This window comes from Amia ocellicauda, chromosome 18 (genome assembly GCF_036373705.1).
Source record: "Amia ocellicauda isolate fAmiCal2 chromosome 18, fAmiCal2.hap1, whole genome shotgun sequence".
NCBI lineage: Eukaryota > Metazoa > Chordata > Actinopteri > Amiiformes > Amiidae > Amia > Amia ocellicauda.
The window spans coordinates 8,720,651-8,736,854 of record NC_089867.1 but is presented as its reverse complement, the minus strand read 5'-3'; the positions used below and the strand labels follow the sequence as shown (position 1 = coordinate 8,736,854).

At 36.6% G+C, this 16,204-nt stretch overlaps 1 protein-coding gene across 2 annotated transcripts in view; it reads left to right on the top strand.

Annotated features, from left to right (window-relative positions):
- Nucleotides 1-1,450: 1,450 nt before the first annotated feature.
- The window catches only part of med10 (mediator complex subunit 10), a 73,872-nt gene continuing 59,118 nt past the window's right edge, over nt 1,451-16,204 (top strand). Inside the window, exons 1-4 of one of the 2 annotated variants that reach the window (XM_066690980.1) lie at nt 1,453-1,717; nt 2,008-2,091; nt 2,458-2,560; nt 3,939-4,360. In XM_066690980.1, coding sequence (XP_066547077.1) covers nt 1,596-1,717; nt 2,008-2,091; nt 2,458-2,560; nt 3,939-4,034 — 405 coding nt within the window. In that variant the 5' untranslated portion in view covers nt 1,453-1,595 and the 3' untranslated portion in view covers nt 4,035-4,360. Of the gene's footprint in view, nt 1,718-2,007; nt 2,092-2,457; nt 2,561-3,938; nt 4,361-16,204 lie in introns of those variants that run through there. The other variant, XM_066690981.1, reaches the window with a different exon arrangement.

Here is a 16,204-nt window from a genome sequence, read left to right as displayed (position 1 = left end):
AATTTCACAATCCCTGAAGACAAAAGGCAAAGGAACATTTGTATTTTCTGCTTGGGTGGGTCACTTAATATGCGTTCAACAAAACAAAATGTAACTTGCAAAGCAAATTCTGTATAGACCAATTTTAACATTTACCAGGCAGAGAAACTGAAGGTTTACCATCTGCAGCTCTAATTACGCCGGCATTGGCTAGACAAGATGCACACAAGGAAATCTGATAATGAGCATGAGCAGGTGCAAGGATTGTTTGTTGTGCAATTATTGTATATGCTTAGTAATAACCACATTATATTAAAAAAAAAAATCCAGATAATTCTTGAATGTGGAAAACACTGATAGTCGCATAATGATACTGCATAATAATAATACTAATACATTATCTGATCATCATTTCACACACAGTACCCTCATCCTCAGTAATTAACATGCATTTAATTGTTGTGTGTGTTTGTAGCCTACTTCAGTAAATGTGAACACCTAGTGGAGGAGGCGAGTCCAGGCGAGCTTGTGGGTTTCTAAAAGTGCACACCGCCCGTTTTAAGGTCCCCAATGCTTACTGTCAGCACGACTTATTTGCTTATGTAAAAGAGCATCCACTCTTTCTATGAAAGTGCTAAGTCTAACAGATGTGTTATCTGAGTCACCACAAATGCGTGGAAAAGGGCTGCTGGAAGCATTTTCCCTTGAACAATAAACCATTTCACATGACACCACAGCTAGAACAGTTTTAGTAAATGAATAGATACTACATGTTCAATATCTCTCCTATAATGTGATTTTAGCTGTAATGATAATATGAAATTAACTGAATGTATGGGCTTTTTACAAGTATTTAATCAGAATGACTGTACTTGTAAAATATCTGTTTTCTAACCCTAACCCTATTGTCACCATACACCTGGACCAACACTGTTTCAAATGACAAAGGTAACTGGAAAACAGTGTTTCATCACTAAATATTGCATTTGCATATGTATTGGAGGCCATGCACCATTTCACTGAACGAGATACACATATCAATTTGTGCTATTGCAAACACTAGGCCTACCACTAATAAAATAACAACTGATGTGTCACCAATTGTGACCTATACATTATGGGATGATATAGTGTATTTGGTGTGTGAGAAAATGTAGCCCGATACTTCGGTATGACTTATTTTTATATGAGGAGAGGAGAGCGTATTCAAATGTATAACAATTTAAAAGAGATGCAAACATCATGCCCAATTACATGTCTCAAATGGACAATATCCCAACATAAAATCAGCATTACACCATATATCGGCTAGGAACAGGGGCACTTTCCGGCAGCGAGAAGCTACATCTTCCTGTTTCTAGTCGCACCGATTCTTTTCAGCAACCGACTTCCTTTATGGCAGCTCATTGCAGAGCGATCGAGTAGTTGCTATGAGTAACCGCCCTGTTCTTATGTCTGATTGGCTGCAGCGCTGCCGTAAACCAGATTAATAATGGTGTTGAGAGAATGGAGTAGAAATGTGTTGATGGTTGCCGTCCTGTTTTGGTTTTCATAATAGCCACTTTTTGTTTTGTTTTGTTGTGTTGTGTTTAGCGGCGTAGGGTTTATGTTTGGACATGGCTGAAAAATTTGATAATCTTGAGGAACATTTGGAGAAATTCGTGGAAAACATCCGACAGCTGGGCATCATCGTCAGTGATTTTCAGCCGAGTAGCCAGACTGGACTTAATCAGAAATTGTGAGTGTTTCTCCCCATGTGTAAAGTGCTTTATTTTTGTATGTGTAGCCTCTCTCTTTTTACATATATTGTTATATTTTATTCCCTGGTTAAAGCATGCATAATTGTATTAAGCATATTATAGTATAAGGTAGTGAACAGCTACTACAACATGTATCTAGGCTATTAAAATTAAGATGGGCTAAGTTATTAGGCCTACGTAAACTAAAATGATACATCTGTCCAACATGTGGGCAGAGTTTATAGAGCTGTATTGTAAGTGGTCAGTTGACGTATTTATTTTCTTTCAGGAATTTCATGATTACAGGATTACAGGATATTGATAAATGCCGTCAGCAGCTTCACGACATCAATGTGCCACTGGAAGCATTTGAGTAAGTTTTACATATCTGAATTAATGTCTGATTTCATTAAACACAAGTGAGGATTAAACCTAAGTGTACTAAAGCCATCAAGCAGACGTGTGTTTTAGGTCTGGTAAGAGCCCAAAACTACCCACAGTGCATATACAATACAGTTTTGGTATGTTTGAAACCTTATTCCTAGATCAATCTCTTATTTGCTTTATTTTTTGTATACATCTTTACATATTCCTATTTTTGAGCTATTGCAGGTAAGCCTATCAGACATTTGTACTCTTTAAATGCTGTTTATATTTACAACACAGACATTTGTGTTCATACATATAACTGTAAATATAGACTTTTTAATTTTGTTTTTTAACTATTTTATTTAATCAGGTACATCGACCAGGGCCGGAATCCACAACTATACACTAAAGAGTGCTTGGAGAGAGCCTTAGCAAAAAATGAGCAAGTAAAGGGAAAGATTGATACCATGAAGGTAAGGACATTACATGAGACTTGAATTCTAGCTAAAGTTATATATCTTCCAGACAGTTTATGTTAATCTGTATCCAGAAATTGCCTCTCACAATGACAATAGGAAGGATTGAACTCAAAGTGAGGGAACTTGTGTGATGGCATATGCTCATATTTATGATGTAGACCTATCATTCCAGTGAAATCTGTTTATACTTCTAAAATGTACGTTTATTTTTATTTGTGCACAACATATATTCTCTTAAGTGTTTAAGTGGCCGTTAGCTGCATTTCCGTCCATGCTATGTAATGTCTGTATTATTTATTAATATTGGTGGTATGAGTGACATGAATTATTAACAACTAGCCTGGAGTGAGATTGAGTTGTTTTGTTCTCGGCTTGTATTTCTTTATGCTCTGGACAGAGGCTGAAAAACTATTGTAATAAACACTACAGAAACCTTTTATCATAAAAAAACAAATTATAAATGAACCACACACATTTGTGAAAGTGCTGTTTCCTAAACTCTGTAAATTGCATGTTTCCATACTTGCATAACATGAAAAAGAGTTTATAAATGACATATGACTGTTTTCTGGTGTCTCCGCTGTTCCATTGTTGATAAATTACACTTTTATATTTTAATCAAAATCGAATTCACCCGTGAAAGAATGACAAATGCATTTTTATACTGGTTCAGAGTGGATTTAAGTATTAATGCTTGCAACTCATAGATAAGGTTTTATGAAACCTGTATCATTTCCGTTGGTAGTGTAATACTATTTTGACCTCTCTTATTTGGCCTGGTAAAATATTAAAATGAAATTCACCCAGATGACAAGAAAACTGCTTTTCAGTGATGTGAATAGGATGTAACTATCATTAATTTAGGTACAGTTGGCTGGATGTCTTAAGAGATTTGTAATTATAATATTTTAAATTAATTTAGAAGAATCACACAAATGACTTATTGAAGGTTCTTAATAGTTGTAAAAATATTTAAATGAAGCAGACATCTGCCAACAAAAAAATGTTAAAGGCAAATAACAGTTAACAGGGACAGTTTTGTTAAGAATGTCTCGCCACTTTTTCTTCCATTTAAAGCATTAATTGTCACTGACTGCAAACCAAAGTAATTTGTTTATTGGCACTATTTTGCCAAGATTACCCATAGTGCTCTCTAACACGCTATGAGTGTTACATTTTTGTTTGCTGAGTATAAAACTGAACTGAATAAGTTTTTTTTTTTTTTTTTTTTAATGTTCCACTTTCAATATATCCACTTCAGTGACCTTCTTACTTTTGTAGTTTACATTTTAAATGTTTGCTGTGAATAGTTTGTATGAAAAATAAATGAAGGTGAATGGCCACATGCTTATGTCATCTCCTTCCCTTTCAGAAATTTAAAAGTCTTCTTATCCTGGAACTGGGGAAAGTTTTCCCAGAGGAGATGGTCAAGTATAAAGCAATTCATGGTGACGATCCACCTTCATAATGCTTCTTCAGACATGGAACTGTCATTTGTTGGATGAAATGTCAGGTGTAAATATATTTAAACTTTTGTTTTGTTTTCTACAAAGGGGTATTGAATCTTCTTATGGATTTTCAGATTTTTGTACAAAATTGATCTTTTTGTGTTAACAATGAAAATGTAATCTCCTACTCTGTAACAAGGAAGCTGTGTTAAAAATGTCAACACTATGAAGCAAATCACTGCAGATAAAGGCTATTCTAGTGACCTACTCTGAAAGAGCTAAACCCTTTTGTACCATTTTACCACTGCACATTTTTATAATAAATTTTGCTAATGCTGGAAATGTTTTTCTTTGAATAATGCATTATTCATTTTATTTGGACTTTCACTGGCACTCCATCCCTCAAAAGGCATTGCATCTGTAACATACGTTCTTTAAAAAACATCCTTGGGTTCAGTTTTTAATATATAGTCTGGAGAAGGTAAGATCTATCCAAAGGTGGCAAGAAAGTTGTATTCCTGTAAGAAAGTGAAATATGTTTCTACAGCATAGTTCTATGAAAAATACATTGCATTTCTTCAGTTGGCTGATAAGAATGTGTTTTTTGTTTTTCAGTGCATTTCAATTCTTGTTTTGCGTTGATTATGCAGTATATTCATTGGTTTTGTGTTTGTGTGCGAACATATAGGAGTCCTGTCTGAAGACTGTTATATTGCACAGGCAAGCTATGTGAACAACTTGAAATAATGAAAGTTATTTATCCATTACCTGTATTCTGGCATTGTGGCTTCTGTCTTCCTTTGCCCCTGAGCTTTCTGGTCAACTTATGAACCCTGACTCGGTGGCTAGCATTGATGAATATAGAGAGAATGTCCCACTGTCCAATAACAACGCCTTTGTACGATATAGCAGGCTGGAGAAAAGGTGCACCTCTGTGAATGTGGTGAATACGTGAGTCTCGACTGTCTGCTGACCTTGGAGAATCTGTATAGAGATTATGAGAGGAAATTGCCTTCTTATCTGGCTAGGTTATCATCTCTAGAGATAATGAGCTTGTGGTGGAAAAACAGACTATTCTCTTATTTTTCCTCTTAAGAGACTGTAGCATATTGAATTAAGAACACTTTTATTTCACAAATAAGGAGACCATATATGATGAAAAATGATACAAAAAACAGAATGTGGTAAATTACTGATGGCCAAAGCAGGATCAATTTATTTAATGATATCTTAACAAAAAGAGAGTAACTGCAGTGTCTATTCAGAATGGTGGTATTGATAGTTACATTGATTCAATAACCAAGTAAAACCGTTTTCTATTAGGCCTGTACATAGAGCTGTGGAGTATATAGTCTAACATACAGTGTAGTTCTCTGCATGCTTTATTATAGGAGTACAAATACATTTTAAATAAAATTCAGAGGAAACTCATTTATTGTCTGATGTAAGGAACATAACGCAAGCCATGAAATTATCCTTTTGAATTATATTTTTCAGAAATGTGCCTTCACCGCAGGGTATAATAGCATATAAGGATACAAATATCAACTCCAATACAAACGGCACTTCCTGATTGCTAACGAAAGGAAGATCTAAAAATGTAATTTTGAAAATGTTGTTCAAAGTGCAATGTCATAACGAGAAACAATTTGCCAAAGGCATTATTGCTTGTCATGCAAGTTGTTTAGTTGTGGAAGACCCAAAAAGCAGAAATACAAATCTGTTTTCTTTGGTTGGATATGTAAACCATGATCCCCAAAGAAATGATGTATTCAATCTGCTGGTTGAGGGGGGAAGAAATCTGTACAGTTTAGTGTTTGTGAAGATGTTATGCAGTAAACTGTAATGCAGTAGTTTGCTGTACTTTAGAAAGCCAGAAAAGCTTTGTCCAATAAAACCAGGATGTTACAAAGAAATGAGAAACATTAGTCAAATCTTAAAGACTGTAGAAATAAAGAACATATGCTGCAATGTCTGCAAGATTAAAATGAAGAATTCTATGTGTGAGCAGCATTACAAGAAATGTTCCCTAGAGATTTTTATCTTGATCAAGGAATACAGTGTCTTTTAAATTGCTGTAGTGTGTGAATCCAGGGAAGTAAAACACATGAACACACATTGTGTTGTGGTTCCTAGGGATCTGGAGAAAGTGTATTTGTGCAGTTCTTAAAAATTAAAACCGGGTGCACTGACTTCAGTTAATGAGGTGTGGAAAACAATGATGCATGAACTAATTCATTAAAGGTTAATCAGCATATGCTTCTAGAATTTATGTATTACTTTATCAGCATTTGTGACAAACTTTTAACATGTTTTGTTCCCCATAATGCTAGGAATAGTAGGGGTATTATTCTATTTAAACAGAGGTACCATGTATTAAAAACTAAACTAGGTGTGTCAACCAGTATTTTATTTTCTCCCATGTTTGTTGTGAAATGTGACTTAGGCTTAAACAAACAGACAATTTGTCAGCTTCTTTACTCCTGATTTATTTCCCTGTTGAATATTTTCTTTTTTTGCACATAAAAAATATATTCTCTTGGACAGAGTGCTCCAGTGAATTTAAGCCTTTGCCACCAACTCGGGGTCGGCTGAGGCCACAGCAACATTATCAACACTTAGCACAGATGGCCAGCCCCCCTATACATGCATCCTCTTCCAGTGTATTGAAGTATTTATTCATGATTTTGTTGTTGTTGTTTGTAAACAGAATTAAGCGCTACTGGTGTACTGTAGGCCAAATACATACTCATAATTATAAAGTCTTATTAAGATCCTCAAAGGGTATAAGGGTAACAATGTCTCATTTAGAGATGGCAGGACAAAACACAGATTTTCTTTTTTAATAAATGATAACCAAATATTTAAAAAATATATATATTCCCCCGGCCTTTGACATTTTTGATCAATTCACCCTGCTTCCTGATTATTTACTCCGTAATTCATAACCAACTCCCAAGAAATATTGTAACGGCACACAAATCTACCTAATTTCATTGAAGCACAGATGTATTTCACAACTAGCTGATGGACTTTGGGGTAATTACCAAGGAAGCACTTGGTAATGTTCAGATGCCACGACTTTTATTTTCAAGTAAACTACCAGATTATGTTAATTAATGCAGTGCATGGTGAATACTTAATCAGTAATACATGAAATTACTTTTAGAAACAAATATTCCAGGTTGAGGTTATTTGAACTGTGTATCACATGTATTTCTCTGAGGCAATATCATGTTTATTTGAAATCGTGTGCTCACAATGTGACATGTATTTATGTCTCCACCTTGCCTGAGACGTGTAGCACAAGAAACAGCAAACCAAGGTGATCTTAAATTATTAAATGTCTGAGAGAAAGGCAAGCAATAGCTAAATATTCTATATTAAATACAGTGCTGCCACAACTAAGGAAGACTTTAAACCGAGACCATACACAAATTAAACATATTAAAATAATCTACAATAAGAAGGAGTTATGGTACCATGTGCAAAATATTAATCATACAGACCACGACTGATGATATCAATACAGGTGCAGGAAGTGAACTGCTATGCTTTTTCCCAGGTTCAGTTAAGTCTAGGCTGTCTGTGCTTGTTAGAGTATCTCTCTGGAGACACAAGACCATGGCAGAGTGTTGGTGCTGTGAATCTGAGGGGTACATTGTGAGGCTGCTGAACATTAGCAGCTGATGATCTAGAAATGAACTGATACTTCTGCCCAGATGTTCCCATAAGGGACTTCTGACTGTCTCAGACACTCCCCTATACAGAGGGCAGTTTTGTAATTGAAAAGGGACTCTGAAAGAAGTCCCAGAAAAGCCACCTCCTGGGCCTCAGGATTGCTGATCAATTTATTAGCGCAACTACAGTGAGGGAAACAAGTATTTGATCCCCTGCTGATTTTGTACGTTTGCCCACTGACAAAGAAATGATTAGTCTATAATTTTAATGGTAGGTGTATTTTAACAGTGAGAGACAGAATAACAACAAAAAAATCCAGAAAAACGCATTTCAAAAAAGTTATAAATTGATTTGCATGTTAATGAGGGAAATAAGTATTTGACCCCTTCGACTTAGTACTTGGTGGCAAAACCCTTGTTGGCAATCACAGAGGTCAGACATTTCTTGTAGTTGGCCACCAGGTTTGCACACATCTCAGGAGGGATTTTGTCCCACTCCTCTTTGCAGATCCTCTCCAAGTCATTAAGGTTTCGAGGCTGACGTTTGGCAACTCGAACCTTCAGCTCCCTCCACAGATTTTCTATGGGATTAAGGTCTGGAGACTGGCTAGGCCACTCCAGGACCTTAATGTGCTTCTTCTTGAGCCACTCCTTTGTTGCCTTGGCTGTGTGTTTTGGGTCATTGTCATGATGGAATACCCATCCACAACCCATTTTCAATGCCCTGGCTGAGGGAAGGAGGTTCTCACCCAAGATTTGACGGTACATGGCCCCGTCCATCGTCCCTTTGATGCGGTGCAGTTGTCCTGTCCCCTTAGCAGAAAAACACCCCCAAAGCATAATGTTTCCACCTCCATGTTTGACGGTGGGGATGGTGTTCTTGGAGTCATTCCTTCTCCTCCAAACATGGCGAGTTGAATTGATGCCAAAGAGCTCGATTTTGGTCTCATCTGACCACAACACTTTCACCCAGTTCTCCTCTGAATCATTCAGATGTTCATTGGCAAACTTCAGACGGGCCTGTACATGTGCTTTCTTGAGCAGGGGGACCTTGCGGGCGCTGCAGGATTTCAGTCCTTCACGGCGTAGTGTGTTACCAATTGTTTTCTTGGTGACTATGGTCCCAGCTGCCTTGAGATCATTAACAAGATCCTCCCGTGTAGTTCTGGGCTGATTCCTCACCGTTCTCATGATCATTGAAACTCCATGAGGTGAGATCTTGCATGGAGCCCCCGACTGAGGGAGACTGACAGTTATTTTGTGTTTCTTCCATTTGCGAATAATCGCACCAACTGTTGTCACCTTCTCACCAAGCTGCTTGGCGATGGTCTTGTAGCCCATTCCAGCCTTGTGTAGGTCTACAATCTTGTCCCTGACATCCTTGGACAGCTCTTTGGTCTTGGCCATGGTGGAGAGTTTGGAATCTGATTGATTGATTGCTTCTGTGGACAGGTGTCTTTTATACAGGTAACGAGCTGAGATTAGCAGCACTCCCTTTAAGAGAGTGCTCCTAATCTCAGCTCATTACCTGTATAAAAGACACCTGGGAGCCAGAAATCTTGTTGATTGATAGGGGATCAAATACTTATTTCCCTCATTAACATGCAAATCAATTTATAACTTTTTTGAAATGCGTTTTTCTGGATTTTTTTGTTGTTATTCTGTCTCTCACTGTTAAAATACACCTACCATTAAAATTATAGACTGATCATTTCTTTGTCAGTGGGCAAACGTACAAAATCAGCAGGGGATCAAATACTTTTTTCCCTCACTGTATATCCAGAACATTGTATGCTAGCATTGTAAGACCATACAAGTCTTCTAAATGACATAATAATAATAATAATTACTGATTCATTACATAATGCTCATTGGGTCATGAAGTTAAGCACATTTGTTTGCTATGCCCCTGTGCTTCAGCTACACAATCCCAACAGGTGCCTCTTTCCTGAGGGCATTGAGTCAAAACAAGTTGTTTACCCATGAAGGCTTTACCAGTCTGACTGCTGTGGGAAAGCATTAGAAAAAGTACTTGAATGGAAAATCAGTTACATTTATGTTATCCATCACAATATAAGTTCAATCCATCACAATCGGTCAGAATCCGGGTTATCCAGCAGCAATGCCCAGAGCATTCTGACACGTGACGTTCAATATGTAAAGGAAATATGGGATGACACAAGTTTCTAGGAAATATATAGTGCGGGTGCGATATTCATGAGGTTTAATGTATTTTTCCAAGGGCATGGGTGGGGATTGCTGTACACCTCGCCGGACAGGAGCACATAATTTAGCTGTGAGTCTTGTGTGCCAGCTAATGTTTTTTGGCATTTTGTCTGAGGAATACACTCATTCCTCGAATAAAAAAAAAGATAATTGAATATGACAGTTATTTCAATCAACGTAGAAATAAAAATGATGTATTAAGCTGGTTTTATTGCCTCATTTACATTTTTTGGCTGACTAGCGCAGCATTCATCTAGAATAAAGTATAAATTAAGCCATGCATGGCGGGAGCACATTTTAAACCCTCTACTGGTTTTAGTTTTATTACTTCTGTGGCCTTCATGGTAAAATCTCACTTTTATTATTTTTTGATAATCGTATCTATCTATAGTATCTACATACCTACCTATCTACATATCTTTGAAAATATTTGCTTGTACGGAGCAATCCAGTATTTTCTTCCACATGACCCAATTCTATGAATGTCATTTTATTTATTTATAAGGGAGCACTTAAATCACACAAACATATATATGGATCTTAACTCCAACACCCAATGTACAATAAGCAAGTCATTATTGTTTGTTCACTTCTGGTTTTCTTTTTTTTTTGTTTATTTTTCCATAGGAAATGCCCTGTAATGGTTTCACTTCTTAAGCAGTCTTAGGGTAAATGTAATTGACAAACACATTCACTTCAGAGACTTTGGTGCTCTGCTGAGACAAAGACGTCACTAGCAGACACATGCGTTCCACACAAGGAGCTTGTCGTAGTGATATGGGGAAGGTTACTAATATCAACATAAAGCCACTGGGACTATCTTCTTACTTACTTGCTTTCTGCTCCATTTCTTTTCAATAACAGTGTATAGTTGGGTTTGCTGTCCCAGGTATTTAGATGAATACTAATTTTCGCTGATAGTTTGTTTAAAAAAAGAGAGAAGTCTATCATTTAAACAAATCTGGCAATTCTAAGACATTCACTGTTATCTTCACGTGGAATTGTTTCAGTGGAACAGATTAAAGGGCAAACAAAATGGGTAAGTTTGAGAATATGGAAAACCAAATACCTACAATGCTTATATAATGCTATCAGCAATCATTTCAGAGCCAAAACTTTTATATTATAAGAAGTTGGGTTATATTGTAGAGCATTTACGCTAGCTAGCTGGATTCACTGGTTACTAACACAACAAATAATGAGAGAGGTGAATCAGGGTTAATGCTTTTAAGGAACGCTCTCCCTTTAAACTTTCTCTCCCTCATGGTAATCGGGGCACCCCTATATATCTCTTTGTCCCCGTGATCAGCTCTTCCCATTCACGGCACCCACACTGTTCACACGCAGGGTTACAATAACCGAAGACACTATGAATTACGACTTGCTCTGGATTGATCACTGTCAATGATGCCACCCAAACTTGAAAACTGCCACAGTTGAAAAATCTATCATTTCAAATAAATGTAAGAAATCACAGTCTATTTTTAATTGTTTAGTTCTTAATTTTTATTTTTTTAGTCTAGGGTCGAGTCTTGATCTGGCAAACATTAGAGGCCGTGTAAAGGCGGTGATTGTGTCAAAGTACTGTATTTTGTAACATTGATTGTATCAATACTATGTTGTGTTGGAGAGGCTTTGACACAAACACAGTTCGGAATTTGGACTCTTAACATGTTAAGAGTGTTAAGAGTTTTTATGTCTGCTATTTATCTTTCTTTTCCTTTAAAACAGCATACATTTTGTTTGTAAATAATAGAGATATATACACCCTTTCTTCCTCTCAACAACAGTTATGTAATAGTATTTCTGGGTACTCAGCTTGGTTTTCTAGCATTCAAGTATTTTCATGCAGATGACTCTAGTACCAGCCTCCTCGTCTGTTACCTTGGTTACCTATATCCCTTTCATTGTTTTTTTTTTCTGTGACCATCTCTTTACTGCTTTTATCTAAATAGCAGCAGCATATGCTTGAATATATATATATATATATATATATATATATATATATATATATATATATATATATATATATATATATATATATATATATAATGTGAATTTAATGTGTACAAATGTCTACTTCCAACCACTGCATAATCATTGGAAAATGTACAGCTTGCATTTCCATATTGTTTTCTTTATTTGCTAGCTAACTTAAAAGACCTGATGTTTTTAATGCAATTCAGCTATGTCAAGGTAGATTAAAAAAAAACAGCCATACAGTTTTTGATGGCCTCTGCTTAAATTGTTCGGCCATAAAGCATTGTTTCAATATAAAGACCTGGCACACAAATCAGCTAACTAAATATTTGTATGCTCCACATAAAGTGAACACTTTTAGTTAAGGGATACAAAAGACATAAATGCTGGCTGAAATAAATATATATACAGTGGTGTGAACCCTTTAGAATTATCTGTATTCCTGCATTAATGCAACCTAAAATGTGATCTGATCTTCATTTAGGTCCTAATAATAGATAAAAACAATCTGATTAAATAAATATACACAAAACATCATACTTTTTCATGTCTTTATTGAACACATCGATCCATCTATCTTTGTTGGACAAAGTATTTGAACGTTTAGATTTAGTAACTGGTGGCACCTCCTTTATCAGCAATGACTTCAACCAAACATTTCCTGTAGACCTTGCTCAGTCGGTTTGGAGGTATTTTGGCCCATTCCTCTTTACAGAACTGCTTCAAGTCATTCATATGTTTGGGCTGTCTTGCATGAACTGCTCGCTTCGCATCATGCTACAACATTTCAGTCGGATGAAGGTCAGGACTTTAACTCCGCCATTCCAAACCCCCAAATTTCTCCTGCTACAGCCATTCAGTTGCAGGTTTACTTGAGTGTTAAGGATCGTTGTCATGCTGCAAGACCCACACTCCTTTAAGCTACAACTCACGGGTGGACACCCTCTGATTCTCCTGTAGAGTTTGCTGGTACAATCCAGTCTTCATCGTTCAATGATTGCAAGCCGTCCAGGTCCTGAGCCCACAAAGCCGCCCCAAACTATGATACTGCCACCACCATGCTTCATGGTTGGGATGAGGTTCTTTTGTTGGAATGGAGCGTTTTGTTTTCACCAAACGGAACGTTTCTCTTTGATCCTGAAATGTTCCACTTTAATATCATCTGTCCACAGTTATTTCTTCCAGTAGCCATCTAGATCAACCAGGTGGTCTTTGGCACACTTGATATGGGTGGCAATGTTCTTTCTGAAGAGCAGTGGTTTCCTCCTTGGTACCTCCCATGCACACCACTCTTGTTCAGTGATTTCCTTATGGTGGACTCATGAACACTGATATTAGCCAATGTAAGAGATGTCTACAGATCTTTAGCCTTTACCCTGGGGTTCTTTATGACCTCCTGGAGTATTGTATGCCATACTCTTGTGATTTTAGATGGACGACCACTTTTAGGAAGGTTAACAAAGGTGTTGAATTTCGTCCATTTGCCTGACTGTGGAATGATGCAGCCAAAGTCTTTAGCAAAGGGCCTCATGGGCACCAACAACTCTTTTTCTGAGGTCCTCCAAAATCTCTTTTGATCCACTTCACACACCTGTGTCATGAAGTGTTTGTTTTATAGGGAAGGGGCCCTCAAACTCACACATGATTGTCATCTCATTGAGGAACATCTGACCCAAATTACTCCCTGGATAGATTATCCTAGAGGTTGAAATACTTTTTCCAACAAAGACTGTGAATATATATATATATATAAATTCAGTTTGGTAGACTGATTATTTTTATATAATAATTTTATATAAAATATAAATTAAAATTGTATTGTGCATAATTAAAATAAAACCAGTTATGTCTCTCTATATTGCTTTGCGTTTCATGTTTGTACATATTTATTTTATATATGTTTACTTTTATATCCATAGATGAAACAATGTGGTTTAAGTAATTATTTTGTAAAGGGTAAAAATCGAATCCTGCCTGCACTCATTTTCCTTTCTGGTTTTGTGATGCTAATGCTCACCGTTTGAACCTGCGTTGAGAAGTACAACTGGGCAGACAGTATCTGATGGTCTTTAACACTTTCTTTAGAAGCTGTTTTAATTTCAGTCTCACTTACAGTCTGTCTTGGAAGTGTGGCTGTCAAGGCCTCTGCCTTCTGCCACCCTAGTTGCCATGGATACTTTCAAGAAACAATGGGCTACGTGGAGAAATCAGAAAAGGCCGGAGCTGAAGCTGTGTATCTAATAATAAATATTCATGTCTGGACTAGAAGGTGAGACTGCCCAGCTGCTCAATTTTATTATTCATAGTCTGGACTGAACAACAAATCCAGTGACCTACACTTCACAAATCAACCTTCATGACGCAGGCTTAAAAGGCAGAAGGGCTAACCTTCTACCAGTTTTGCTCCATTTACACCATTTGTATTCAAATAGAAGTGTGGCCTATCTTAGTGGCATACGTCCAAACGTCCACACGTGTACATCTGCTATTGATGCTAATTAACGTCTTACAAATATATAATGACACGCACACATTAATAAATTGTCCCAAAATGACCATATATAATCTACAATGAATATTAAATTGAAGTTTCTAGCCTTTCATAAACTCTGTGACTCTACACTTGCATTTGCAGGCACAAAAGTTGACTAAGGTCTCCATGGATACCAGTGCTTTAGTACACATATCTTGTCACTCTTAGCCTGATATACTGCAGTTTGCAATGCCAGAACTAAAGGTTTTGTCAGCCGTCTTAAAATACTCTGGCAGCACCTTATTTGATGTACTGTACATACATTGCATTTACGTGCAAATGCTGGCTGATGGATTCATTGAAAGCTAGGAAATTCTGAAGGTGATAATGGACATGTTTTCAAATCTCTGCTAACCTCCTTACATGTTAGATGTGAAGCTCAAATATGTAGCCCTATCTGTTTCTGATCTTCAAAAAAGCACTGAATGAATATTTGAAATAAATGTTTTTGTCAAGAATGGTTGTGCCATAAACAAAAAATTCTCGCTGCATTTAAATTAAGATTTTGGATTTAGACTGCATCCATACAATCTGCATTTAAATCAGTTACAGTTTTTTCTGTTTTTAAAGCTCGCAAACAATCCTCAGAGTGCAGATTCTATCCACAACAACCTCAGCTGTGTTTCACACCATGCTCTACTGACAATTAGAAGCCAATTTATATTGCAATGAGTTGGAACAGAGAAACTGCAAAAGCTGTTGGTGGTCCCACAGGTTTAATTACCTCTGTTAAATATGTCCAGTGCTCACTTTGCGTGACATTTTCATAGAAACTGCAAGCATACATTTCATTGTCATTGTAAAATAATTAAGTATACATTTAAAGTTGAAGAAACTGACTAAATTAATCAGTCTAATCCCTTTTTCTGCTGTTGCCGATCATAAAAAAAAAAGTCAGAACCTCTGGTATGGTTTGGATTTTGGGCTTTGTTACATAAAGTCACTATCAAGTATCGTAAGTGGTGGTTGGTTCAAGACCAAAGTCAGTTAAAAGCTAATACTATATATATATATATATATATATATATATATATAATGTTTATAGGTAAAGTATTTTGTTTTATATGAAAATTCCATATAAAAACCACAACAATTTCATGATTATACCTGTGTAATTACTAGTTTATTAGCTTGCACTATAGAATTTCATGCAAAATACATCTGTTCAAGATATATAGTTTCTAGTTTATTAGAGTCAATTCCATGCTTCTGTAGCACTATTTACCATGTTCAACGGCTCAGTATACTGGTTACCATAGAAGAAAACCCCACAGTTACGGTAGAGTTATTTACGCTTTTGATTTGCCCCTAGAATGAAAGTGTCTTTTATAGGCTGATGTATTTAATATCTTTATAGTTTACAAAATCAAAGATAAGAAACTCATTTTGTGTATGCCTCGATTTAAGATAAGATCACAGACAAGGACATACAAAGTTTAATGACGTTCTGTACCAGAAGCCAGGCATAAGGGTTAACATTAGCATGCCAAACAGCTGAATAAAATGTTAATATGTCTTATGAATAGTTGCATATGATCAAGGAACAGGGTCATTGTTACGCCATCGTATGCCTTTATAGGAAAAACAATAGGACATCCACAACCAAGCCTTCAAACCCCAAGATCTGTCTCCTGAATAAAACCTTTGTCTGGCCATTTGCTCCTTTTTTCAAACTTCTTTTCTTTCCTCTGAGGAGCAACATCCCCAAACCCTCCCTCTCCTGTGTCTCTGAGACACTGGAAAAGAGGTTTGTATTCATTTGGCCCAAAAC